The sequence below is a fragment of the Rasamsonia byssochlamydoides genome (assembly GCF_041956645.1).
Source record: "Rasamsonia byssochlamydoides strain NRRL 3658 unplaced genomic scaffold VTN77scaffold_95, whole genome shotgun sequence".
Taxonomy (NCBI): Eukaryota; Fungi; Ascomycota; class Eurotiomycetes; order Eurotiales; family Trichocomaceae; genus Rasamsonia; species Rasamsonia byssochlamydoides.
Window position 1 is genome coordinate 1 of NW_027192478.1, and position 26,317 is coordinate 26,317.

Here is a 26,317-nt window from a genome sequence, read left to right on the forward strand (position 1 = left end):
CCTGTTCGGTTCGCTTGATCCTTCCCTGACCACCAATCTGAGTATCTGCGACTACGGTTGGACCCAGCGCGTAACAGGCCTTTTGCAGGACAGACATGTATTCAAGGGAGACCTGGCATTCCTTTTTTTTTTCAACGCATCGCCGCCTAAACTTCTGAAAAGAGCATTCCATTTTGCAAGCTCCTCCAGTCTGGCGGGTTATCCAACATACTCACCTGGAGGTCAGTGACTGTGTTTTATGCAATTACATACTAAGTTGTTGGTCAAATAACTGGAACGAAGCTCAAATTAGCGCGTTTTCGATAGCGGGTTCTTATTGGCTACCTAGGTAGGTGGGTGCCCATGCATCTCCGCAACCGCCGCTAAATCCAAGATTGAGCTCAAGCCTCGACTTCACGTATGGTATGGTACAGAGTACGAAGTACGGACTACTACTACAGCACCATTAATATTAAGCAAACTGGCGATCAATAATAATAGCTTCGTCTGCCAGTCTTCGTTCTTGTCTATCTATTCAGCACCGCAACAGATACCATCCCTCTCTCCGAAATCGAATCGAATCGCCCAATTGGATTCTATCGCAATCAAATTAATCGCGTCGCGAGTTGACAATCTCCATCCAGATATCCAGCCAGCCAGCCAGCCAGACCTACTGATCAATCTCCATGGACCCCGACACTCCCCCCTCCGACCAGCAGCCCTCCGCATTCAACTACGTCCTCTCGTTCATCCTCGTCGGTCTAGCATGGGGGTTTACGACACCGTTCATCCGTCGTGCAGCAGTGGAGTTTAATGCAAGGCAGGAGGAGGCGAAGAAGCAGCAGCAGCGGACGGAGCGGACGGAGTGGACGGAGTCGACGAGTGGGGAGAGGTACCACGATGACGACGACAACAACAACAGTAACAACAACAACGATGATGATAATGGCAGACGGTCCGAGGACAGAGCACAAGCACATGCAGGAAGGAGTACACCGCAATCGCAATCATGGCTCCGCGCCAAACTCACAACGCTCTTCTGGACGGTGATCAACCTCCTCCGAACACCAGCATATACAATCCCGCTCGTCCTGAACCTTACAGGGAGTGTGTGGTTTTTCCTGTTGGTTGGGAAGCATGGTACATCATCCCCCTTCCAAAAAAAATCGCCTTACGGTTTTTTTTTTACTGACTGCGTACTTTTCTGTGTGCAAACAGAACTCTCCCTCACAGTCCCCATCACAAACTCGATGGCTTTCCTCTTCACTGTCCTGGGCGAGTGGTACGTTGATCGCAAGGTGATACCGCGCGAGACGTGGTTGGGGATGGGTCTTGTTTTGGGGGGGATAGCGTTGTGTGTGGAGTCGAAGGGTTAGAGTAGAATTCTTGACCATCATAAATAGAATGTAATGAATGGTACTACCCTTTTTTGTTCCTTTTTTTTTACTTGCTTGGTTGTTCAGGGCTGGGTATCATATTATATTTATCACACTAGGTGGATATGATATGGAAATTGTACACCGTACATATACACCTTCATATGTATAGATATAGATATTGATATAGTGTACATACTTCGATAGGACTAGCTCTATCTATACACAGCTCTATCTCCAGACTAGAAAATTTAGTTGCACAGATAAGAGGGTTAGTTGTATGTAGCGTAGCCTAGGTAGGTATGTCGATGCCTAGCCTGACAGATATGATATGATATGATACGATATGACCTTGCCCGCGCCACGCCTTCTACCCAAGGCACCACATCAGTCCCATCACAGATAAATAAGGCCTCCACTCACCTTTCTGAGACAATAATCCGGAAAGATGTGTAGAACAACTCCAATGGAATATGAATCACCCATAGAGATGTATATATATGTGTATATGTGTATATGAAAAAAAAAGCCCCGTCTGGCCATGGAGAAGCTAGTTACGAGAGTTTTTTTTCCCCTTTATTCTTCATGAGTACTGTATCACTGTTTATCATATAGAGAATTTGACTGCTTGCTTAACATGCTCTATGTATGAGAAGTTACTTACTTGCCTACCTGTATCGCGTCGCAAACAGCCTACACCTACAGTATAAATATTCTGGAATGGATCGCGGAGGTTGAGATTGAGATTGAGATTGATTGATGGAGTAAGATCTTTAAATAGATTAGGCATCTGGCTACATATCTAACAAACTGACTACCATTTATTGGACAGGATAGGATAGGGCATATTTATTAGGATATCGAGTTGATCATCGATCAATTAATCAATCGGTCAATAACAAACAAACCCTTTCCACCACCTGGGTCTTTGTTCCTGGCAGTTGAAAAGAGAACAGAGTCAAAATCAACATCAACAGACATAAACATAAACACACTCATGCGCCATGCGAACGGATAGACAAGCATCAAAAATCAACAAAAAAGCATAACTTCATAAAAATCGACGAGACGACGAGATGAGGTATCGAACAAACAAACGAACAGACACACAAACAGCAAACAGCAAACACATTGACTGGTCTGACCATTGAGGGCCATTCTCATTGACATTGTCATGTGCAGGGAAAAGGACATGAAGGGGGGGGGGGGGGAAATCATCAACCCATTGGTATCGTATCGTGTCAACATCAACATCGTATCGTACCCCGACTGCATACATCATACTGAGACAGACAGACAGACGAATACCCTATACATACAAACATGCTGGGGGGAATTTCATGAGAATAGACAAAAGAGAAAACCGGACGACGATAAATCAGACGCCGCGGAACTGCAGCATGGTTAGCAGGAATACACAGAAACAGCCAAGCAGCCACGAGGCAGCAGACTTACCATCCTAACAACCAAAAACCACATCGCTCCGAAAAACTTGAAGAGTGACAGACCAGCTACACTCCACAGCACAACCGCCATATACACGTTGGCCCGCTCGTTCTCCGTCTGCGACACGTTCTTGCTGGTGTCGAAGTTCTCCAGCCCCGCCGTGCTGAGGACGACCGCGCCGAGCGCAAAGTTGCAAAACACCCACACCAACACGACGGCGCTGCGGAAGCCCTTGTAATAGTCTTCTTGTTTCTCTGCCTCCGAGACCACCCGCACTTCCTTAGGGGGCTTCGTGGCAAACTTCGCCAGCTCCGCCTCATACTGCGCGTTAAGATCTCCGTCATCTTGCGGGATGTCTACATCAACTTTGCCGCCGGGTTTGACGTTCGCAGAGGGCAGCTTCTCCGGCTTGTCATCGCCTTTCGTACCCCAGGTGATATCGTGAGTGTTACAGAATGCATAAATATTCAACACGTTGATGTATGTCGGAGTCAACAGGATGTATTGTATAAACTGGAAGGTCAGCAAGATTCAACCAAGCTTAATATCGAAATCGTCCAAGGTTAACATATGGACTTACGCATGTGAACATATGCCACGGATCAAACGAGATCAGCGACGCGACAAGCCACATCACATATGTCGACCCCAAAGAGACGATCAGCGTGAAGAACTGCTTGTTGCTAAATAATGTGTCAAAACTGAAATCGTGGTCCGCGACTTCCTGTTGGATCGATTTCACGGTCACGAAGATCGCAGCGAACATCAGGTAGATCATGATGAACACCCAGAAATACACCATCGTCATGTAGAACCGATTAGATCCTTGCGGTCGGTTGCCCAAAGATAGAACGAAACATGTCACGAGCGTCGCCAGGTAAAGCCATTCGAAGACCACCCCCAGGACGACTCCGGCCGTCCCAAGGAGATCGTTCGATCCTAGATACGTAGTGAGGATGTGAAAGACAAGGAAGAAATTACCCTAGAACGAGATTAGCAGACGTCTCTTCGGATAGCTCGTCTCTTCTACTATTTCGATCACATACAATGGCAAACCAAGCAAAGAGCATGTTGATGGTCTGATAGATGAACTCGATGAGCAGCATCACTTTCCGAACGAAGCTGTGATCGCTCCTCCCGATCTGGTAGAAGTGAGTGATGGCGTAAACGGCGGCAAAGAAACTTCCATTCAGCCACCGTCGTCGCTGCAGGATAAACTCGGCCATTCCATCCGGCACGTCCGTCTCGCCGTTGGCCGACTTGACGTAGGATAGCACCCAGCGGCAGTTGCGCTTCGTCACGATCTCGAAACACAGGATTCGGTCTTCGGCCAAATACATGTTGGCCGTGAAGATACCGGCATTGGCGCCGTGCAGCTTTTCACCCGCAAAGTACTTCTCCAGCGGCCCCTGTCCGTTCTTGTCATTCTGCAACGCAACATATCGATAAGCCGAGAAAGCACCAGGAAGCACCGAGATGAAACCAAATGCCGACTCCAACGGCTTATCCAAGATGTTGCTCATTTTGTACTCAAAGTTCTGCGTCGCCACCAGCGGATTGAGCAGTTTCTTGCCATGTTCCAGCATGACCTTGATTTCACCACATGCGCCGCCGCACATCGGCTCCAAATCGAAGGCTTTCCACAGCTGATAAATCGAGTTCTTCCCTGGCCGGGTACCAGCATCGATGAGAACGCAGATGTTGGGATCCAAAACACGGCCAAAGGCTTGGAAGAACCAGCGGTGGGAGTTGATCTTCTTTTGGTTCTTCTCCTTCAAGCAGAAGATCATCTGGACTGGAGTCGCGTTGCGCGGTTTCAAATGGACCTGCGTGCCCTTCAATTCCAACCCCACCTGCGTCGTGTACTCATAGATGTGGGCCGTCACGTCCTTGCCGTTGACTTGCTGTTTTGCGATCCCGTCTTGGTACACACCCAGACCAGCCAGAACAGCTCGAGTTCGGGGGTTGATCTTGGCACGTCCGTCACTGATCACACAGACCACGATCTTCTTCCAGGCCTCTTTTCCCCATGTCTTGCTATTCGTCCGCGAGCACATATACTCGATGTTCTTGAATACTCCAATCATGGTTCTGGCGAAGAGAAATTCGTCTTCGTTGTACATCGTAACGGCGATGAAGAGCTCTGTATGTCGCGGTTTGGCGAACAGCTTTTGACGCAGGGTGAAGCGATCATTGTAAAAGTCAGCAGGGTCGCAGGTCGCGGCGGAATAACGCATATGCGTAAATTCATCGCGCCCTGGAGGCTCCGCATGAGGCACTTGGCTTAAGAGCTTGGGAGGGACGGGGCAGTCCAGCACCAGGTTTCCATGGAACAGCTGAACCTCTTTGACCGTTTTCCACCGCCGAATGGGTGCTGGACTTGGAGTGGGCGCGACACTGGGTTCGTCGTGGTACTCCTCCTGCTGCCGCTGCCCCCCATAATCCGGTGGTTCGTATGAGTCAGGCCCATACGGGGCGTCGGAGTGCAGAATGGGGGCACGATCATCTTGCGAGTGGTACTGCCCTAGATCGTAGTCATCTTGCGGAGGCGCAGTCGGTTGGTAGGGTTGAGTATAATAGGCATCATGGTGGTCCTCCGGGCGTATCGTATACTCGTAGCTGGGATAGGTGGGCTGATGGAGCTGCTCATAATTCTCGTTGTGGCCGAATGAGTTGTGCATACCCTCGACGGAATACTAAACAAGTTTCCAAGATATCAGTGTCGACAGCTTCCAACAAATTTCACAACCGACTCACAGTAGGCTGTGCGGCCAGACGGTCACTGGAGGGCATTTGAAGATGCGCATGAGAATCGTAGGGGGCGTTTTCGTGCTGGTAATGGTCTAAGGGCCGCCCTGGAGACGGGGTCCGATTGTGCAATTGATGAGGGTTCATGACGGGCGAATGGCTCTCGTCATCCCCGTAGGGAGATGCTGAGGTTGGAATTAGTCAGTTACGACCACTTGCGTTGTGAATTCAAGAACACGAGTCGAAGACAAAGAACAGCCAACAAGAAGTGAAACAGAAACAGTAAACTGCAGTCAAGCTGCATCAATCGAGTGCAAGAAGAATGACATGGAATGACAGGGATGATCTGGCAGACTCGAGCCAAGGCCGAAGAATTCTGCTCGATTCCTTAAACAGATGTTTCACCAGGTGGTACGCCAGCGCAACAACCGGGTGCAAATAATGCGAAAACCGGGGGAAGAACAATAAAAAGAACCCAGCACACTCACCCAATCGATTATAGGACGGCATCTTGGTTGCCGTCCTGGAGGTGGCTTCTGTAACTGGCGACTGCCGGAGGTTAAAAAATTGGTATTTTTTGCCTGTTATCGCTGGAGTGACGCAGGCGGAATGTGATTGATTGTCGCCAGGCCGTCGCCGCGCGGCACTGGAGCTAGCACCGCGACAACAGCAATAAGTACAGGAGTTCCTGCGACCAAACGACAGGCAACTTCAAGCAATTTTGAGGTCTACGTCGAGCAGAAGGAGAGGAAAAAGAGGAAAAAGAGGAAAAAGAAAAAGGTTGTCATTCAGCCCCCCTCTGCTGGGCCAGCATACTTCTTGTCCTTCGTTGCGCCACGAGGTTCACAGCCGCTGGTGTGGAGGAGGGGAGCCGCCCGTCGAGGGGAACTTCTCCACCCAAATAACAATCATATAACAGTCACCCATGGCACGGACTCACAGAGTAGACTCTAGGCAGCTCAGATCATCCGCTGCGCCCTCCCGCCAAGCTGAAACCTGCCTTGTTTCGTCTACGCCAAGTACGTCACTATAATACTGCATCACCAGAAGATAAATAATCATTTTTTATTTCTTTACTTTTTAGAGACTTCTATTCCGCTATTTTGAATGCTAATAGAAATGAAAATCTTGCGTTGGTGACTATACGGTTGCCTGGGCGTCTCCAGGCACGGCTCCGATCTGGCTCGGTGGGCGCTAATCAGGGATCGACCATCGTCGGGCCAACCATGGCTCAGAGCGTCGTGAACAGCCACGGTTCTTGCGCTGCGCCTCCTGTGAACTGCTGACTGCGAGATTACTCTCCAGGTCGTCGCACGTCATATCTTCAGATCAAATATCAGTGGTCAGACTGGCTCACCCAACGTCAAATTTTCTGCAAGTATCAAGTCTACTGGTTGAGATTGCTCGAGTAGTCTGTACTCTGTACTAATTTGCCCCTCGTGGCACCGAACTCACTCACATGACATACGTAACCTTGGAAAACTTGAAGTTACTTTATGTCACACACGATAACCTGCTCTGCAGACAAAAGTCCCAGCTATTGAGTGTTTGCAGCAAATCATTGTAACAGACTGGACCAGTCTTCACTGCGAATGTATTCTTCAATGCTCGTCGTCGGAACGTCAACCTCAAGCTGCAAGTGCTGTTAGCATCTCCATAGTTACAACTAGCAAACAGAAAGAACAAGAGCACAAACATCTTTCGGATGCTTGACGTCTGGATCGCCGCCATCCCATCCAAACTCGGCCTGGTATTGATGGCCCTCACGAACCTCCCTGGCCAGATCCTCTGGAAACGCCCCCCTGAGGTACTCTTCCGGTGGGACCTGTTTGAATTCGGCTCGGACATTCAGGATACGTCCCCAAATTCGAGCATACTCTTCCCACCCGATGAGACTGCCATAGCCCAAGAGGTGCATGCGCGGAGGTGACTGGATGAGAGCCCAAACAAAAGATCCCGTATCCTTCTGAGTGACGACCATAGGGATTGGAGCATCACCTCGATGAGGCTTGATGATCAGAAAACTCCCATCTGGTTGCTAGCAGACCATTAGCACTCGAGGGAAACCATGTAGTCCGAGGTCAGGAGAAGTCCAACCTTGTGAGGCGCAAGCGCAGGACTCTTGCGCCAATTGTCCGCATACTCTCCAATCTGAACCGTCGACGTTCGAGCGTCAAGCTCGGGGTGATTGTTCTTGATATACTCCACCACTTGCGCCTTCGCATCAAAGTGATATACCCAGGTATACTTGCCCCCACTCCATTTCCGAGCATTGCTCAGGGCAGAATAGACGAATCTCTCCAAAGTTGCGAGCACCGCTGGATTGGCCGCTGCGTCGGCAATATTCTGGCCGTGACGCACTTCGCGATCATAGGCATACTCGTTGACAGTCTTGCCTGCAGCCTTTGCAGCCTCAGTGGCTGCCGGATTGAAGACTCCCGCCCAGAAGTCTGTCACGGCAAAGATGGCATTTGCCCCTGTGAAGGCCTTGATCAAGGAGTCCTTGTCCTCAATGTCGGCTTTGACCACTTCTATGCCTTTGGCCTCTAACGCTTTGGCTTTCGCTTGTGATGGGTCACGCGTGATGCCGCGAATTTTCCAGTCAGGGAGTTTAAGAAATGTCTCTGCCACAGAAGATCCCTAACAATAACAACTCCGTCAGTGAATCAATCAATGTGTTGTCTCTCAGAAACTTTCAACGGAAACTGCCATATTTTCCTAAAGAAAGGACACAGCGATTCGAAAAAGAAAAAAAGAATTCAATTGATTGACTTACTTGGTTACCAGTAACACCAAGAATAACAATCAGTTTAGCCATGTTGACTGGAAAGACGCAGGTCTTGGTGTCCTAATTGCCAGAGCTGGATATACTTCTGGGGAGCTCCCCTGCTGAGCAGAACCGTTCAATTTATACTCTTCACTTATATACTTGGAAACAGGTCAGTATCAAAGCCAGCCGGACCCAATCACCAACAAAATCCATTTTTCCTTCGAAAACGACCAATTCGACCCACAATGATCCTTTCATGGGATTTCAAATCCAATATGGAGTAGTTACTGGCTAATACTGATGTTGATGTAATCAACTGGATGTTTCGTACTAACTATACAGTACACAGACTGCTTACAAATCAGAAACGCAAGCTGCATTACAAGAATATATAATCAAAGAAAAAAGTGTGGATATTGTACCAAATCCCGATTCGGGAGAGAAAGGTTCCGATAGCTTCAATTCTTCAGTGATTACTAGGATATACACTGCATAGGCTGCTTAGAACAGATATTTCTATTGAGTTGTGCACATAAATACATGTAAGTTTGATCAAGGCCATCGGGTGTGGAATACTGTGCTTCCGGTCCGCTGAGCAATACTTGATTACAAGTCACACCACACGCAAGCCGACTAGTAGTTGGGAGACCACCGGCGAATCCTTGCAGTTGTATGTCTTTGAAAATTTTCAATTCTTTCTATTATTTGCTAAAGTTGACTTATTTCTGTCCGTTCATATATTGCTTGGTTTGTTGAAGGCAGAATGTCGAACATGACTAAAATTACGTACTCCGTACTGCACAGACCACCTCTCTATCGATAAAGACTTGTGCACAGTGTGCATTGGCGGGCAAAGGCTCTCCGCAATCCGATCATCTTCCCCGCTATCAAAATAAGAACATCTGCCTGCATAATTTTTTTTGAAGATATATCCACTCCTAGAAAGACCTTTCTAAAATTAGCAGGCACCGCTCCTCAAGAATTGGAGCGGAGGAGTGCTATTCATGGCAAACGCAACAGCATCCTCGACCGCACCGCCGGTCTCGGTGCTCTTCGTCTGCCTGGGGAACATCTGTACGTTACGTCGATACCCAAGTCTTCGAAGGGCCCTGAAAGATTTGTCGCATCCACTAACAGACTCAACCAGGCCGTTCGCCCATGGCTGAAGCCGTCTTCCGATCCATCTCTGCTCGTCACCACCCCTCCCTCATCGGTACCATCGATTCCGCAGGAACGGGTGCCTACCACGCGCTCGATCCCCCCGACTATCGCACCATGACGACACTGCGCCAGCACGGAATCACCGATTACAACCACTCCGCGCGCAAGATCACCAAGGAGGATTTCCGCACCTTCGACTATATCCTCGCCATGGACAAGAGTAACCTACGGGACCTGCTGCGCGTTCGGGAGAGCGTTATCAAATCGGGAGGAGCACGACCATCAAAGGTCGCTGAAGTGAGGCTGTTTGGAGACTTTAATCCCGATGGATCGGTTCATTCTCGAGTCGGTGGCGGTGAAGAGGTTGAAGACCCTTACTATGGAGGGATCAATGGGTTTGAGGAGGTGTATCAACAGGTTACGGAATTCTCGAAGGGGTTCTTGGCGTACTTGGAGAAGAAAAGGACGGGCGACGGTGAAGATTGATTGAGCTGAGCCTTTCGGCGATTTTTTTTTTACCGTCGTTTCTCTGTTTCTCTTTTTTTTTACACGAAATTACTGCATCACCTTGTAGGTCAGATAGAGATGATCCCCTTCATTGATACCCAGTGAAAGCTTGTTGATAGATAGGATATTGTCAAAATTAAGGTATAGGGTCGGGCACATTTCACCTCAGATATCATACATAAAGCAGCGAAAACGCAATGGAATAGAAACAAGTCTCGTGCACTCTAAACGAGGAAGATTTCGCATTCAGGCTCTGGAAAATTTCATCTTCTCTCTCAACGGGTTGAAAGAGCGACTTCCATAAGTATTCAGTACCCGAGCTCTTCGTAATGCCAATCAATAAATTAGCCAAATCAAAACCTTGACCAAAATTGTTTGAAATACATGGAGATATGCTCTGAATATGAGAACATACATTCGCAGATTGCGTTCTTTCCAAATGGTCCTAGACGATCTGATTGGTCATCGCCGATCCAAGTAAGCTCAACTTGCCAAGCATTTACTCTCCACACGTGACGGGATTTTGAGCGCACACACATTCCTTTCTTTACAACTGGTTTACTGCATCATTTACGGACCTACACTGTTGATATCCTCTTCCTCGCAACAGCGCATCTCAAACCGCCACAGCTGATAAAATGCCCACTCGTCTGACCAAGACAAGAAAGCTGTAAGTCTTCATTCAATCCTGTATTTACTTGTTTGGTGTTAACAATTCCAGTCGCGGCCATGTGTCTGCGGGACACGGTCGCGTAGGAAAGCACCGCAAGCACCCCGGAGGTCGAGGTATGGCCGGTGGTCAGGTGAGTTTATCGGCGCGCTCAGACTTTGCGTTTCCGTTGCTTACACCGTCTTCCAGCACCACCACCGCACAAACCTGGACAAGTTCCACCCGGGATACTTCGGTAAAGTGTGTTATCACAACCCCAATATCATATCGCCAGAGCAGTCAACTAATCTAGTTCAATTAGGTCGGTATGAGACACTACCACCTCCTTCGCAACAAAGAGTGGAAGCCCGTCATCAACCTTGACAAGGTCAGTTGAACTTCTCGAGTAAGCTACGATTTGCACTACTCACACGGGAAAATTGTAGCTCTGGACCCTCGTGCCTCAAGAGACGCGAGACAAATATCTGGGCGAGAACGCCTCCTCCCAGGACACTGCTCCGGTCATCGATTTGCTCTCCTTGGGATACGCCAAGCTGCTTGGCAAGGGTCGTCTGCCCAATGTCCCCGTGGTGGTGAAGGCGCGATACGTCAGCAAGGAGGCGGAGCGCAAGATCACCGAAGTTGGCGGCAGAATCGAGCTTGTCGCATAAAGGCAAGGCTGTTGTTTGGTTTGGTCTTTGGGAAGAGGATTTGAAGATACCCCATTTATTATGGCTTGCATTGGTTCATCCGGCTGGACCAGCAGTAAAGTGCAAGGCATTTCATTTTTCAGCGTGGTGGCTGGGTAATGATTCAATCGGAGTTTAGCTTTAGATTAGCAAGCTCTAGTCAATTGAATCATTACCGAACAGACCAATGCGCGTTTTATTCGTGCATTTCATTCAGGGCTCCCGTTTGCAGACCCTATACGTCCGACTTAATATGGACGTCTGCCTTTGCATCAATCAGCCGGATAACATGGGTGGAATGATATTCTGCCCAGGTACCTAGGTAAGGTACTACACACTTCGACAGCGCCAAAATGCCTGCGATAGGGGACAGATTCTCAATCGGAATCCTCGTCGCTTGGTAAGTATTACCCTTACCCTTCCCCTCTTTAGGCTCTTGTAAATCCTCTCCCCCCTTCCTCTGTACCCCCCTCTGTAGATCCGATGACGCCGTAACTGTGAAGAGCAAGAGCGAAGGAATTCAATCTGCTCCCGGGGGCAAGTGTTGTGATGCTATGCAATTCCGGGACCATCGCCTGCCTCTCTACACATAATCACAGGCCGTGAAAATTCAGGAGCAGAATGATAACATTACATGCCACAACATATATAACTCTCTCTATCTTGTAGCTTCTAACGCAGCTTTGACAAGATTATCTGCCCCAGCAAAGCTGTCACGAACCCAACGCTTGCTTGTGAAAGGTTGGCAACTTCGTGATAGCAATGCTATCCTGACTCTTTGACCTCTGCAGACTCGGAGAACTCTTGCTTGTTCAGATGGTCAAGGGTTCAAGAGTTACTGCTGGAGATAAGATTGGGACAAGTCAACTTCTGAGTTCTCCGTCTCAATCTACTTCTATGATAGAGATATTGCAGAAAAGGATTCTCGGCTTTCGATTCACCTTTTTTTTGGGAAGAGGATATCTCGTATTCACTGAAAAAAGGTCTATTCATACACTCGGAAAACAGCCCTTGGAAGAGCTATATTGTGAAACAACTAGCAAGGGTGGGTGTTCATCATATTCTCTCGCTAATCTTGATTGCAGCTCGGCATCCATATCGGATGATATTAACCAACGGCTCATACGGCTTGGCTTGCTTCGAATCATTCTCTACTGCATGGTCCAGATGCTCCAGTTCCTCGTCTCTGGTCTTTCTCAACAACGCCAGCAGATCCTTCAGCTCGTCGTCCACCTCCTCGCCGCGCTGCTCAGCCTCCTCCATCCAGCTGAGAATCTCGCGCACCTGCTCGTTGTAGTGCGAGCCAATTTCCGTCTCGACTGCTTCTGTGCATGCCATCGCTGCTTCTCGACCCATGATACCGGTTGACCAGCCCAAGAACGTGGCTGCGACCTGCCAGATCGGATACATCGCTGTAGGCCGGATGCGGTGCTTGGCCACCAATTGGTTGAACGCCGAGAAATGGCCCGCTTCTTGGTCGTACATGTGCTTCATCAAAGGGCGCAGATGAGGGTGTGACCGCACCACGGGGGGCTTCTGAGCGGCATAGATGAGCGTCGCCGCGAGTTCGCCGGCTTGGTTGACCCGAATCGCACTATCGAGGTACTCTCGTTGTTTCTTGCTAAGAATGTATCTGGGTTTGCCTGTAGACGTCTTAGGGTTCGCTTCGGATCCCTCAGTCTCGTTCGATGATGTAGACGGTGTGGAGGAGAAGTAACGACGAGATGAAGGCGGTTGCACGGCGGACGGAGCTAGAAAGTCCAGGAACAACGGAGCCGTCTGCCGCAGAGGTCGGCGATTATGTGTAAGTGCATATCTCCGAAGTGACGGTAGGGCCTCCATGGTGAATGGCCCAGTGAATGAATGCTCTGAAACCAAGCGATATGACTGAGTGAATCATTAAGTGACTTGTTGCGCGATCTCGGATCGGAGCTTCCCTTCTAAGGTTAGGCAAGAGCGGATAGCCGCGCGGCTAGGTGGCGTCTTGGCGCGTGCGCGGTTTTCGAGGCGGCTTCTAGCCCAGAACGCAATGAACGTCGCGCTGGCGATTGTCCTCTTCACCCAACCCCTCGTCCAGGCGTTGTGGCCGCCGTCCTCCGCTTCTTCTCGGCGATAGTGCTCTATATTACTATATCCTGATTTCTAGTTTGCAAATTTTAGAGAAATATACCCCCTTTTTGGATCATTGTACGGGTTCTGGCGGGCTGGAAACCTCTCTCTCATTTCCTTGTTCTGACGGCTGGCTCCTTGCGGTCGAGGGACTCCTCCTGCGAGTCGCATTGTCTGTGTCATAGGGTCGTTAGGCACCCTTTGTGTGTGAGAGCCGGATAAACTGGGGAACCTGAGGCTCCGGCTCGCTAGTCATTCACCATGGCTGACTTAGATGATGAGCTTCTCGCTCTGGCGGGAGACTCCTCTGATGAGGAAGCCTCCCAACCACCCTCAAAACCCAAATCTGCTTCTCCTCCCCCTGCTCCTTCATCATCCACCAAGCAACCGTCTCCAGACCCACCAGAGATGGCGCGCAAAGGAACGGCGAAGGCCGTTAAGCGATCGAAGAAGGCAAAGAAGGAGGAGTCTGAAGAAGGCGAGCTGTGAGTTTTTCAACTTTCTTTGAGATTTTTCTCATCTCGTGGGCATCGCTGATCAGCACGACTTGTGCTGTACAGGTCTTCAGCTGAGTCCCATCGTTCCCTGCAGTCAGCCAGCATGTCTGAATCCGAGTCGGATGACTCTCAGCCCAACGATGAGAGTGATGGGCCCATCTTTCCCTACGAGAAACTCTATTACTCGGCCAAGGATAAGGAGGAGATTATGGCACTGCCGGAAATTAAACGTGAAGAGATCTTGTCCGAACGTGCCGCGCAAGTCGATCGCCACAACCAAGATCTTGCACTCCGTCGTCTCCTTGCTTCTCGCGAACGTGAACAGGCTCGCCTAGAAGCAAAGAAAAACAAGCGGAAAGCCAGCACAACGGATTTTGAAGAGGGTCAACGCAAGAGCACCCGCCAGAAGACCATGCTGGGAGGACGCAAGGCTGGTGAAGCGTCGGGTGCTATTGAGGCATACAAGAGGCAGCGTGAAGAGAAAGGGAAGCGCGATGAGCTTCGCCGTCGTGGTGCATCGGCCCGCAAGGCGTTGCGTAGGAGCTCATCGCATGACGAAGATTACTCTGATGCTGATGCCGAGGGCGAGAGCGAGGTCGAGTATGATGACAAGGCTGGTCGCTCTCCGCCAGTTCCCAAGGATGATCCTCCAGCAGACCTGAAAGACCTCCAGCGCGTGCGTGTTGGACGTAGCAACTTTGCCCAAGTCTGCTTCTATCCAGGTTTCGATGAGGCTATTTCTGGTTGCTTTGCTCGTCTCAACATCGGACCGAATAGGGAAACGGGCCAGAATGAATACCGAGTTTGCTTGATTAAGAGTATGTTCTGGCACAACTCCCTCCCTGTGATATCGAGCTAAGTTCTCTACAGAATTCACAGAAGGTCGCCCTTATGCTATGGAAGGCACAAATGGACGCTCCTTCGTCACCAATCAATATGCTCTTCTGGCACATGGCAAAGCCGAACGCGAATTTCCATTCATCGCTTGCTCAGACTCTCCTTTCACCGAGGTTTGTCGGTTACGACCTTACTATCCGTATGCTTAGCACTAATTATCCTATAGGCTGAGTTCAATCGCTGGCGTCAGACGATGGCCGTCGAGGAATGCAAGATGCCAACCAAGTCGATGCTGGCCGCTAAAGTCGCCGATATCAATAGGCTCATCAATCACCAGTTCACCAAAGAGGAGCTGAATGAAAAACTGCGAAAACAAGGATCCCTGGACAGCAAGATGCAGATCTGGAAACGCCTCGAGTTGGAAAAGCAGCTGAAGGAGGCTGTCGCCGACGGAGACGAAGATAAGATTGCTAAGATAAAGGCTGAAATTGCTGAAATTACTGGTCCAAAGCTTGCCTTTGGAACTAGTCTCTACAAGCCCCGATCGGAGCAGCAGACCCAGCAACAACGTCTTGCTGAGATCAATCTCCGCAACCAGAAACTCAACGCTGAGAATGTTCGTCGTGCACAGCTTGAAGAGAGAAAGCAAAACCGCAAGATTGCAGCTGCTGTGGCTCGTGGGGAGGCTGTCGCGGATCCCTTCGCCCGCGTTAAGACTCGAGCAAAGATCATTCATGATGTCAACGCAACCAACAAGCCTGCACCCAAGAAGGACGATCTCCTCGATAGTGGTAACGCTAGTAGCACTGGCTCGCCCACGCCTGGATCTAATACCCCTGCGAATGTTGATACCCCTAGACGCAGCGCGACTCCCTCCGGCAGTCAGAAGAAACCCAAGGGTATCGCGGTCATTCGTCATCAGAACCTAGATGATGAGAACATTGCTGCCCTTGACCTGGACATTGACATCGAGATTTGATCTTGATACCACAGCATCTCCTCAGATGCACTTAATTCGCAAGATAACTTCTGCTGGCGTACTGCTGGCCCACATAATGGCTTGCGATTCATATTCTCCTGAGGTGTGATTGCAAATAAGCTATCAGATCTTACTCGGGTTTGCTTGGGGTTAACGGGGTTTCTTCACTTCATCCTTGCATTGTCACTGGTCTTGTTTGCTTTTGTTTTTTGTACTTTAATACTTGCCGGATAGGTCGATATCCACTTATGAGCAAGGGAATAGCATTCCGGAGCAAGGGAGTCTGCGTGCGGCGCCGGGGTTTCTTTGTAAATCATCCTTCAGCATGGGCTTAGTTAGGGTTGCAAATGATCAGTTGACTTCAAGGAGATGCGATAGACTGCGGTGCAGTAGGAATATGAACCAAGGAAGATGTAAACTCAATAAGGTCTTGTTGTAGTCTTGTTGTACCTGTAGCCACCGGAGTATCAGATCCGGAAAAGAATCTACAGTACAAATTCCGAAATTGCCCTACTTATACACCCGACAATAATGCTGCCCTGCAATGATCTTATCGTTTTTAATATCGGCACGTGATTGAGCTATGACGTCGGGTCCATACTCACTGAAGCGGACTAGCGCGTCTCTCAGTCAACGCGCTCCCGTTCCCGTGGCGCGTCACCCGCATAGCCATAGCAAGAGAAGGCGGGAGAGGATTCGCGCCTTGCTTCATAGCTATATCTAATCAACCCTGCCATTTTCCCCTGTCTCCTCCAGAAGCCGGTTGTTCATTGTTCATTACTATCATGTTTATGATTTTCTTTTTCAATTGAATTTGAATAATTTTACTTTTGCACCATGACTTCTTCACCTTCTACTCCTCGATCGACGCGTTCCGCGTCTCCTGGGAATGATGACTCGCCGCAGATTCTCACTCCCGGGAGAAAAATTAAGGCCATGCTTGCCGCCTTTGACAGTGATTCAGATTCGGATAACGGCGTTTCTATCACTATTCCGAGACCGTCAATTGCGAAGTCTAAGTTGAGTCCTGGACGCAGGAGCGTCAGCAGCAACGAGGAGGACGATGACGATGACGATGAGAACATTATTGTTCCCAGGGGCCGCATGGCAGCTCGGATGCAAGCCGAGAAACCCAGGGCAGATGAAGGCGAAACAGCATATGAGAGGGTAGCAAGAAGGTTGCATGCCCAATTGCAGGAGACGCAACCTCCCGAGACACAACAGGAAGACTCATCAGCTCAATCCTCAGAAGATGAGCTGCCCGCGACTGGATTTCGTAGGCGGCTCTTGAAGAGGAGGAAACCTTCCGATGTTGATGAAAAGTCCGATCGGTCACGATCTCGCGAGCGTTCAGTTTCGCCGCTTTTTGTCTCGTCTCCTAACAGAGATCACGAGGAAACACCGGTTCCCGACGAAGACGAAGATCGACTCGAACCACGTTTGAAACCGAATTCTCGATTCCTCGCGCTGGTTGAGCAGAAACGCAAGGAGAGAGAGGAACGGGAGAGAATCGAGGCGGAAAAGAAGGCTGCGAGGGCGGAGCAAATGAAAGAATTCAGCTCTGAGATCCTGTCAGACGAAGGCAGTGATGATGAGGCAGGCTCTGGGCGGAAATTGACCAAGCAGTCCCGGCCGACGCGGAAAGCCAGTAAGAAGGCAATCGAAGAGATGAATCGGGAGACGCAGAGGATGAGCAGGAACATGCAACTCGCGCACCAGGCCAAAACGAAGAAAAAGATCACAAAAGAAAGCTTCTTCGCCCGGTTCAATTTCATGCAGCCTCAGGGACCCCAGAAATCTGAGACTACTGCTGCACCCTCTTCTAGCTCAGCTCCGTCATCTGATGCGGAGGGACAAAATGAAAAGACGACACCGCCCACTTCTCCGATACGAGATTGCGCTGTGGAAATTGAGAAATCACATCCTGTCGCAGAAGAACAGAGGGAAGAGGGATGCGATTTGCCTTCGGTGGAAGAAATCATGACACAGCCACCTGCACCACAGGAACCAGTTACTGTTGGACGAGTCGAAGTTCCAGAGCCCACCCCGGCACCGGAACCTACAACGTCAAAACCGAAGCCGGAACGCAAACCGCTCACCAAACCGCCTGTCCGTGTCCGAATGTCACGGCAGGATGTTGCTCAGCACCAGAAAGAAGACTCAGACAGCGACCTGGAAGTCGTTACGTCTCCTGCCAAGTGTCGTCGTATCGCCGCTTTCGAGAACCTTCCTGCCAGGCAAGCCCAGGAGCCGGCTTCGTTGCTGAAGTTAAAGGCATTGGCACATCTCACATCCCCTACCCGGCGCAGTACATCAATGACTCCAGCTGAACTCTCTGCCACCTTACGCCTTCAAGCGAGGCAACAAGCTGCGAAAGAGAGGGAAGAGAGGATACAGGAGCTGAGGGCAAGGGGTATTATTATAGAGACAGCGGAGGAGCGTGCTGCTATGGAGGATGATGTTGAAGATCTCATGGAAAAGGCAAGGAAGGAGGCTGAGGAAATTGCGAGACGGGAAAAGGCTGCCCGTGGGAAAGATCAGGGTAACGACATAGACAGTGAAGAAGACGAGGACTATGAGCGTTCAGGGTCTGAAGAGGTTGAAGGTGGTGACGAGGCCAACGATGAAGAAGAAGAGGAGGAGGAGGAAGTGGAAGAGGAAGAGGAAAACGAAGAAGATGACGAGGAAGAAGTTGAAGGAGATGAAGAAAACGAGGACCTGGTTGAGGAGGAAGCTGTCGAGGCTGATGAATCTGAGGATGAGCGTACTGAGACTATGTCATCGGACGCCGAATCCGAGGTTCCCGCCCCAACAGGCCCCAGAAAGCGCCGTATCAGAGTCATTAGCGATGACGAAGACGAAGACGAGGAACAAGAAGTGAAGACACTCGCTAAATCAGTGGCTGGGTCTTCAGACACCCCGAAGCGGCCTCAATTCCCTGATATGCCATCTTCCAATGGTCTCACTATGGGTCTGACACAAGCATTTGCCGGGACTTTGGCCGACAGTCTGCCAGATAACGAGGAAGATTCACTAAAAATGCTCCGCACCCTCCCTGATCCTGGTCTCCCTGTCGCAGAGGTGTTAGAGGCAGACTCTCAGGTGATAGTCAAGGACAGCCAAGAGCAACGAAGGGGGTCCATTGATTTGCTCGCGGGTTATACACAATCTGATAACCGCGTATCAGAGTCTCCTGCGCCACACACTTGGTCGCAGGTCTCGCAGATCCCGGATCCGACTCAAGATGTCGGTTTCGTGCTCTCTCCGTTCGACCAGACGAAACGGTTCCTGGACCCGCCTGCGTCTACAGTAGATACTGTACTCCTCGAGTCTCCAGCCCAAAACAAACGAGGTCGGCTTCTTCGTCGTGGACGCGATGCTCAGCAGTCGGATGCAGAGGATGATGGTTTTGAGATCAAAGCGAGTGCGTTTGATGTGATGAGAAAGGCTGCCAAGAAGAAGTCTGCCGTACCTTTTGATAAGTCCAAGAGCAAAGCAAAGGAGCACATCGATGAAGCTGCCGAGGAATCAGAGGATGAGTATGCTGGTCTAGGAGGTGCAAGTGACGACAGCTCAGGAGAGGAAGACGAAGAAGACCGGGCAATGATCAACGACGACAGTGGGGAAGTCGTCGACGAGAAACAGCTTGCTGCACTTAATGCGTAAGTGCTCTTTTTTGTGATTCAGTGAAGTTCATATGCTAACTGCCCTCTAGTGACCACCAGAGAGCCATGGATGAGAAACAAGTCGCCAAACTTCTCAAAGACATCACAAGTGGAGCGCTTCGTCGCAGGCGTGGAGCAGACGATGATCTGGATCTTGATGACTCCGAGGACGAACGCATGGCTCGTAGGCGGGAAAAACGAAGAGAGTTTGCAAAGATGCGCAAAGCGCTGCTTGCTGACGAGAAGGTTGGCGAAATCGCGAGCAACCCGAAGACGCAGGCCTTTTTCAAGTCGATCGAGGACCGAGACTCGGAGGACGACATGGACCTTGACTTCCTTGATGAGGGTCCAAGCTCGCAAGATCAATCTTCTCAGGACATCCAGCAACAGCTCTCGGAGAATGATACAGCAGCATCTGGAAGCAGCAAACGAAAACGACCGCTGGAGCCTTCGGCTGCTGATGTTGCCAACCGTCCTCCAGCTAAGCTTCGCCGCACTGCAGCCAGCGCGGTGTCCAGGAAACCCACAACGCTTGCTGAGATCCGAGAATCACTATATTTCTTGATCGAAAAGCCGGAATATGACTCATTCCATGAGGATGCATCGATGGAGGAAGAGGAGCCTGCCGACTTGGATAATGCCGAGAGACCATCGCATGAAGACGAGAATGCGAATCTGGAGAGGAGAACATCTGCAGACGGATTCACCATCCCCCCTAATCCCCGACGGACGCGTGGCCGAGTTGTGGACCGTCTCGCTCTGTTGCGGGCTGCTTCTTCCAACTCTGCCTCTAGCAACGGGAAGGCCGCGTTCCAGTCTGCGTCGACTACGGACGCGATTCCTAAAATCGGCATCCGACCGCCGCCGCTCCTCCGCCGCACTATCACCAGCTCGTCGTCATCTTCGTCATTCAGTTCGACATCCTCAGCATCTGGTTCTACCACTCGCACCACGACGGGTCCTCCCCTGGGGGCATCGAACGGAAAGAAGGGCGCTGTCAACTACTACACGGCCGCCCGCGAGCGTGAACGGGAAAGGGAATTGAGGGCAAAGCAACGCGGAGGTGGATCGAACATTGCGGCGCTGTTGAGCAAGCAGCGGGCCGCTGGGTCTGGCTTGGGGGCGCTGATGGGTCAGGGACAGTGGGAATGATCTTGTCGTCGCCAATCTGGACATGAACAACTTGGTATACAAATGCTTGTTTCGTTGGAATGGAACCATTCGCTTTTACTGTGCTGTACATACATAGACCACGGTTCTGGGACCAAGGCGTACGGGATATGAACTTGATTTGGATCAAAGTTAAAGGATATGGAGTTGGCGTTTGTCGGAGTGTATCTATCTAGTTCTAGGGAATCTGGTATAATGAAGGGTCGAGGTTTTTCTGAGTTCTTTTGTTTTCCTGTAACTTCGCTTTGTCAGACTCAAAACCTGTGTACTTATGAAAAGATAAACAGAAAGGTGAACAAAGGAGAGAGGGGGTGGAGGGGAGGTGAGGTGACATGTTCCGGACTCTCAGCTCTGCGCTCATCCGGCCCTTATCAGCTCATGCATAATCTGGGGTAGCCTTAGCCCTCACTCTCACTGACCAGTAAAAGCTACCCGCCAAGTCTCACTACAGGACCTGGTGAGGCTGTTGTGCAATGAGAAGTTGAGATCTTTCTTGCCGAGGTTTTTGATATGGGGGGGACCCCAGATACCCCAGATCTTGGCCTCACATGGCTTTTCATGGACTCATCCAGACTCTCTCAAGCTGTCCAGTAAAGTTACCCGCCAAGTTTCAATGTGGATCCTGATCTGACTATTCCGTATGGTGCGGTGAGAATTTTATATCACCTTGTTAAGTCACATGATTTCTCATGCACACTTGAGGTGAAGTTGAAGGTTGGTTGGTGTTCCTGACTCCACCTCCACACTCCGGGATGATGTCACTGCCGCAGCTTGCACTTTATTGCTGAATATACCCCAACGTTGACTTTTGCTAGTACAATCTCATCCAATTACTGAGTTTACGCGCTTTGTAACCTTCGATACTAGACATAGGGCTTAATTGAGCAGAAATCTTTGCAACAGCCACTGCTACGGCACTCAGGCTTCTTTCCATGCGTGCTCCTTCTCCTCATTCCCCTCGCAGTATTATCCATGCAGCGCACAACAGCTGCAAATATGCCAACAGAACCATCATAACCAGTCCCTACTCGACGAACAGGGAATCCGAACTCGAGCACCGCAAAGCTGGCCCGCCACGACTACTTCTCCTCACGTTAGACGCCTTCTCTACCCTTTTCCATCCGCGTCGTCCCGTTCCCGAACTGTACGCGTCTGTCGCGCATTCGTTTGGATTGCCACCGTCCGTCGTGACCCCCACAAAGCTCCAGAGCGCGTTTAAGGAGGCCTTCAGAGCGCAGAGCAAGAGATTTCCCAACTATGGACGCGAGGAGGTGTTGCGTGGACGGTATGGTGGTCCTCGAGAGTGGTGGAGTGATGTTATCCGCGCAAGTTTCGCCAAAGTCATGGGAGAGGATCGCGGAAAAGTGGAGAAGCTGCCGGATGGGATGGTAGAGTCTCTGCTGGACTTATTTGCTAGCCAGAGGGGCTACGCGCTGTACGAGGATGTGGCGCCTCTGTTTCAGAAGTTGACAGAGTTCAAAAGGAGAAGGGCTGTCTTTGACCGTATCGTCACTGGAGTAATCTCGAATTCTGACGATCGTGTCCCTGCCGTGTTGAAGTCCCTGGACTTGAAGGTGGGCGATGTCCGTGCAGATCAGGGCCGATCAAGTATGGAATTACCGGGATTCGAAGAGAGGAAGATAACTGCTGGGGGCCAGGAGCAGTCACTGTCCTTACCTCCGTCTCCGGCAGAGCTCGGTCGAGACGAAGACAATGATATTGATATGATCATAACGAGTTACGAGGCTGGTGAAGAGAAACCGCACAGGTTAATATTCGACGTTGCGAAGCACCAGGCGAAGGCCTTTGTGACGACTCATGATCGGACATTAGCGTCAGATATTGAAAGTGATCGTGCCCGGTGGTTCTGCATACATGTTGGAGACGACTACGAGAAGGATTACAGGGGTGCTATCAACGCCGGATGGGACAGTTTCCTGCTCGCTCGGGACGGTCATACCCCCGGAAATGAGCAGGGTGACGCGCGAAATGTGAAAACGATCGGTAGGCTAGCTGATTTGATACTGGAGATAGAGAGATGCGCTGGCAAATGATGGGGAAATGGGCTATACAGGAGTTTAATATGCTGCACCTTGTGGATGCTTAAATCTCTCTGCGGTCACCGTGTCGCCTTGAGTAGCAATGCTTGCTATCTCATGCTTCACTGCATTCGGCTATATTCGAGCAAGACACCTATCTTGGATTTGATATAATAGACTTTGATCGACCGAGTCTCAGAAAGAAACCCAAGGGGAACCGTCATATCAATTTTGAACTCAGAAACAGCGACTTAAAGCTGCAATTGCAGAGGACCTGGGAAAAATGACCGAACAAAAAAGAAAGCTAGAAAGCAACAGCGGGAGCAGCTTCGCTCTCAAGGATTACAAGGAAGGAAGACAGAAAGGCAGATCTGAAAACGGACGGGCAGCTCCGATATCTGGTCGAAGCTGACTTGATAGCCAATGACCTTGATAATTATAGAATGTTCAATTTTAATGACAGTCCTTCTGAGTTGAACGACTTCTGCGGAAAGAAAGCCGTGGCCCCGTGGGGTAACATCCCAGATCGAACAATTAATTATTAGCCGGGAACATGTCGCCGGTTAGCTGAACATCAACTGGGACAGTCGCATTCATCGCCCATTATCGACCATCATGAAACATGCCAGAGCATGTCTTGAGTGCCGCCAAGGGAAGCGAAAATGTCAGCTCTCGAACGCGTCTTCCTCGTGTCGCCAATGTCTTCAGCGACACCTGCAATGCTCATGGCAGCGCAGGCAGCCCAAGAAGACCGTCTCCATCCTACTCCCGTCATCGACGGCCGGCAAGACCAACGACGACCAAGAGACCACAGTTCCATTGGATGTCTGTCGCGAACTTCTAGACTTGTACTTTCATTATATTCACGATAAGCCTCACTCGCTGTTTCATGAAGCTTCGTTCAGGGCGCAAGTCAAGGCCGGGGTGGCATCCAAGCCGGTGATGTTTGCGATATTTGGTTTGTCGGCAAGGTGAATAATACATGGCAATCCACTATATATATCGGCATTGCCAGCCAAATCAGGATACTCTGCGCGAGTTTGAAGCACTGTACAGTACACACCGATAAATTAACCGAGTAGACCATACCCCGGACCGAAGCTCCACGAAATTTGCCTCAGCCTCCACCCCAGAAAACGAGCATTCGGCGACCTCCCTATGGTCCCAGAACTTTTAGAATTGGAGGATCCGCAAAACGGTCTTCCGGGGCTAATTGTTTTTGTCTACAATCTCCGGCTTATCGCCAATAGGCATCTGTCATTCCCGGTGCTGGCAAGGTTGGTCCCCCGCAAAAACGTTCATTTTGATTGACGCTCCGCATTATCCTCGCACTGCAAAGACACAGAACGATGGAAGCAGCGATGACATGGAATAGGTATTGGTTAGCAGCTCCAGCTCTCGGTCCACTTTTGCGAACTATGTCCATTCCGTTTAAGTTCCGGCGGTACAAAGCCGATGTCTTCTATGGAGTATATTCAGGAGTCAGTTGACTCTCCGAAGAAAATTACTCTCAATGCACGTGGGAATGGCCGGTCTTTGATCGAATCAGATCTGTTGATTCCCGGTTCTCCTTTGTCGGAATGAGATGACATCGTAGGCGTTGTTGTGGGACTGCCTGCGTGGTTTATGATAATTCGGTCGCGGTCAAGATATTATGAGATGGCGGGGTGAGCACCTTGCATGCATGCACTTGCATGCTAAGTCGGGAATCTCACCAGAATTGTATAAATACCCCCGGTTGGCAAAAAGATTATGGTTCGCCATCAAAAATCCATCTCTTTGCCGACTGCAATAGATTTCCCGATCCCATGATGTATTCATAAAGACACTATGTCACAAATCCCTCGCCTCGAGAAAAATGCCGTCAGCCATCAGCTCCTCGTCAAGGGGAAACCCTTCCTCATCTTGGGCGCGGAGCTGCAAAACTCCTCCATGACTTCGGCCGCCTACATGCGGACGGTCTGGCAGAAGATCGCGGACATGCATGTCAACACCGTCCTGGGCTGCGTCTGCTGGGAATCGATCGAGCCGGTCGAGGGCCAGTTCGATTTCTCCGAACTGGACCAGATCATTCACGACGCGCGATCGCACGGTCTCCACCTGATACTCCTCTGGTTTGGGTCCTTTAAGAACGGCCTGTCGACCTATGTCCCGCGATGGGTCAAGACGGACTATAAGCGGTTTCCGCGCATGCATATCAAAGCTGCAGACAGTGATGACAGCAACAAGCTGCAGACGGCAGACGTCTTGTCCATCTTCCACACTGAGGCCCAGAAATGTGATGCGAGAGCGTTCGGAGAGCTCCTCAAGCATCTCAAGCAGGTGGATGGTGACCATTCGACTGTCATCATGGTGCAAGTCGAGAATGAGACAGGCTTGCTGGGCGACTCTCGCAATCGGAGCGCTGCGGCAAACAAGCGATTCGCAGAGGACGTTCCCGCCGAACTCATATCGTTCCTTGAAGAAGAGCATGACAGTCTCCATGAAGATCTAAAAGAAAATCTGGAACATTTCACCAAGTATATCAAATCTCCGGAGGCAGAGTGGAAGTCCAAATCGTGGGAGGCGGCCTTTGGCAAGAGCAAGCACACGGACGAGCTTTTCATGGCCTACCACTATGCGAAATATCTGGACCAGGTTGCTGCCGCGGGTAAAGCGGCATACCCGATCCCGTTGTACACCAACGTCTGGCTGAACTATGTGGGTAAAGACGGTGAGAACGACTTCCCGGCCATTGCTGGAGGCGGCGGTGACCCAGGAGACTACCCTTCTGGCGGCGGTGTCACCAACGTGTTGGATATCTGGATGAAGTTTGCGCCCAATCTCGACTTGATTGCGCCAGATATCTACCTCAATGATTATGTGGCCTCGTGTCGTCAGTACCGACACCGAAACCAGCCCCTCTTTATCCCCGAGCAACGGCGCGATGAGTACGGCGCTCGTCGAGTCTGGGCTGCCCTCGGTTCGTTTCAGGCGCTGGGCACGTCGCCGTTTGGGATCGACACGCTTGGAGTCAGCAATCCATTCACCACCACATACGGCCTTCTATCTTCCGTATCAGACATCATTCTTGACGCACAGCGTCGACCGGGTTCCAGTCTGGGCTTTTTCTTCGACGAGCTTCCTCCACCGTCATCAGACGGCAAGCAGCGACCTGACCCATCACCTCCCATCACCGCCACCTTTGGCAGCTACGAGGTGCGCATCGAGCGCTGCTTCGTATTCGGCCATCCCGGCGCCGGCGCCGGCATGATCATCCATATCAACTCCGAGACCCCATCCGAGCCTCCCCGATTCATCCTGATCGGATACGGTTTCCAAGCGGTATTCCGCTCCCTGAACACCAAATCCATCTTCACGGGTATCCTCAACTTCCTCGAAAAGGAGCCTATCAGAGGCCCCGACGGTAAGACGGAACTGCGGACTCTGCGCAGATTGAATGGCGATGAGACTCGCTCCGGTCGGTTCGCGATGATGCCTGGCCCGGACCCTGACTATGGCGGGTTCCCCATCTGCGTGACGATTCCGGCGAGGACGATGGTTGCGGAGGTGGAGCCGTATTCGTTGGAGGAGGAGGGGGAGTTGTAGGTAGCCATTGGGGGGATGGTATTCCCAGTTTATTTACATGCTTATTGTAGGACCAATTGGATGGATCTTTACAAAGAAGTTAGTTTTTTTTTTTGCGGTCGTATTCTA

General features: G+C 50.5%; 10 protein-coding genes across 10 annotated transcripts; 7 read left to right on the plus strand and 3 right to left on the minus strand.

The window, feature by feature from the left end:
* Positions 1-665: 665 nt before the first annotated feature.
* On the plus strand, positions 666-1,355 carry VTN77DRAFT_9789 (uncharacterized protein; the record flags this gene model as incomplete). Its single annotated transcript, XM_069426433.1, has 2 exons — positions 666-1,119; positions 1,198-1,355. The coding sequence occupies 2 exons, from the start codon at positions 666-668 to the stop codon at positions 1,353-1,355; spliced, it is 612 nt and encodes a 203-aa protein (XP_069273614.1).
* Positions 1,356-2,733: 1,378 nt separating this feature from the next.
* On the minus strand, positions 2,734-6,059 carry VTN77DRAFT_9790 (chitin synthase I; the record flags this gene model as incomplete). The annotated part of the gene is made up of 6 exons (XM_069426435.1): positions 2,734-2,748; positions 2,811-3,314; positions 3,382-3,783; positions 3,848-5,497; positions 5,559-5,734; positions 6,038-6,059. The coding sequence occupies 6 exons, from the start codon at positions 6,057-6,059 to the stop codon at positions 2,734-2,736; spliced, it is 2,769 nt and encodes a 922-aa protein (XP_069273615.1).
* A 3,264-nt stretch (positions 6,060-9,323) lies between these two features.
* VTN77DRAFT_9791 (uncharacterized protein) lies at positions 9,324-9,966 on the plus strand (the record flags this gene model as incomplete). Its single annotated transcript, XM_069426436.1, has 2 exons — positions 9,324-9,393; positions 9,467-9,966. 2 exons carry the CDS (start codon positions 9,324-9,326, stop codon positions 9,964-9,966), a joined length of 570 nt encoding a protein of 189 aa, XP_069273616.1.
* Positions 9,967-10,625: 659 nt separating this feature from the next.
* VTN77DRAFT_9792 (60S ribosomal protein uL15) lies at positions 10,626-11,307 on the plus strand (the record flags this gene model as incomplete). Its single annotated transcript, XM_069426437.1, has 5 exons — positions 10,626-10,657; positions 10,709-10,790; positions 10,847-10,897; positions 10,959-11,024; positions 11,083-11,307. 5 exons carry the CDS (start codon positions 10,626-10,628, stop codon positions 11,305-11,307), a joined length of 456 nt encoding a protein of 151 aa, XP_069273617.1.
* Positions 11,308-12,381: 1,074 nt separating this feature from the next.
* On the minus strand, positions 12,382-13,167 carry VTN77DRAFT_9793 (uncharacterized protein; the record flags this gene model as incomplete). The annotated part of the gene is made up of 1 exon (XM_069426438.1): positions 12,382-13,167. The coding sequence occupies one exon, from the start codon at positions 13,165-13,167 to the stop codon at positions 12,382-12,384; it is 786 nt and encodes a 261-aa protein (XP_069273618.1).
* A 57-nt stretch (positions 13,168-13,224) lies between these two features.
* VTN77DRAFT_9794 (uncharacterized protein) lies at positions 13,225-13,511 on the minus strand (the record flags this gene model as incomplete). The annotated part of the gene is made up of 2 exons (XM_069426439.1): positions 13,225-13,445; positions 13,496-13,511. 2 exons carry the CDS (start codon positions 13,509-13,511, stop codon positions 13,225-13,227), a joined length of 237 nt encoding a protein of 78 aa, XP_069273619.1.
* A 184-nt stretch (positions 13,512-13,695) lies between these two features.
* On the plus strand, positions 13,696-15,747 carry VTN77DRAFT_9795 (uncharacterized protein; the record flags this gene model as incomplete). The annotated part of the gene is made up of 4 exons (XM_069426440.1): positions 13,696-13,919; positions 13,995-14,749; positions 14,802-14,941; positions 14,995-15,747. The coding sequence occupies 4 exons, from the start codon at positions 13,696-13,698 to the stop codon at positions 15,745-15,747; spliced, it is 1,872 nt and encodes a 623-aa protein (XP_069273620.1).
* An 837-nt stretch (positions 15,748-16,584) lies between these two features.
* On the plus strand, positions 16,585-20,564 carry VTN77DRAFT_9796 (uncharacterized protein; the record flags this gene model as incomplete). The annotated part of the gene is made up of 2 exons (XM_069426441.1): positions 16,585-19,409; positions 19,463-20,564. 2 exons carry the CDS (start codon positions 16,585-16,587, stop codon positions 20,562-20,564), a joined length of 3,927 nt encoding a protein of 1,308 aa, XP_069273621.1.
* A 950-nt stretch (positions 20,565-21,514) lies between these two features.
* On the plus strand, positions 21,515-22,636 carry VTN77DRAFT_9797 (uncharacterized protein; the record flags this gene model as incomplete). The annotated part of the gene is made up of 1 exon (XM_069426442.1): positions 21,515-22,636. The coding sequence occupies one exon, from the start codon at positions 21,515-21,517 to the stop codon at positions 22,634-22,636; it is 1,122 nt and encodes a 373-aa protein (XP_069273622.1).
* Positions 22,637-24,451: 1,815 nt separating this feature from the next.
* Positions 24,452-26,209, plus strand: VTN77DRAFT_9798 (uncharacterized protein; the record flags this gene model as incomplete). Its single annotated transcript, XM_069426443.1, has 1 exon — positions 24,452-26,209. One exon carries the CDS (start codon positions 24,452-24,454, stop codon positions 26,207-26,209), a length of 1,758 nt encoding a protein of 585 aa, XP_069273623.1.
* Between the last annotated feature and the right edge of the window lie 108 nt (positions 26,210-26,317).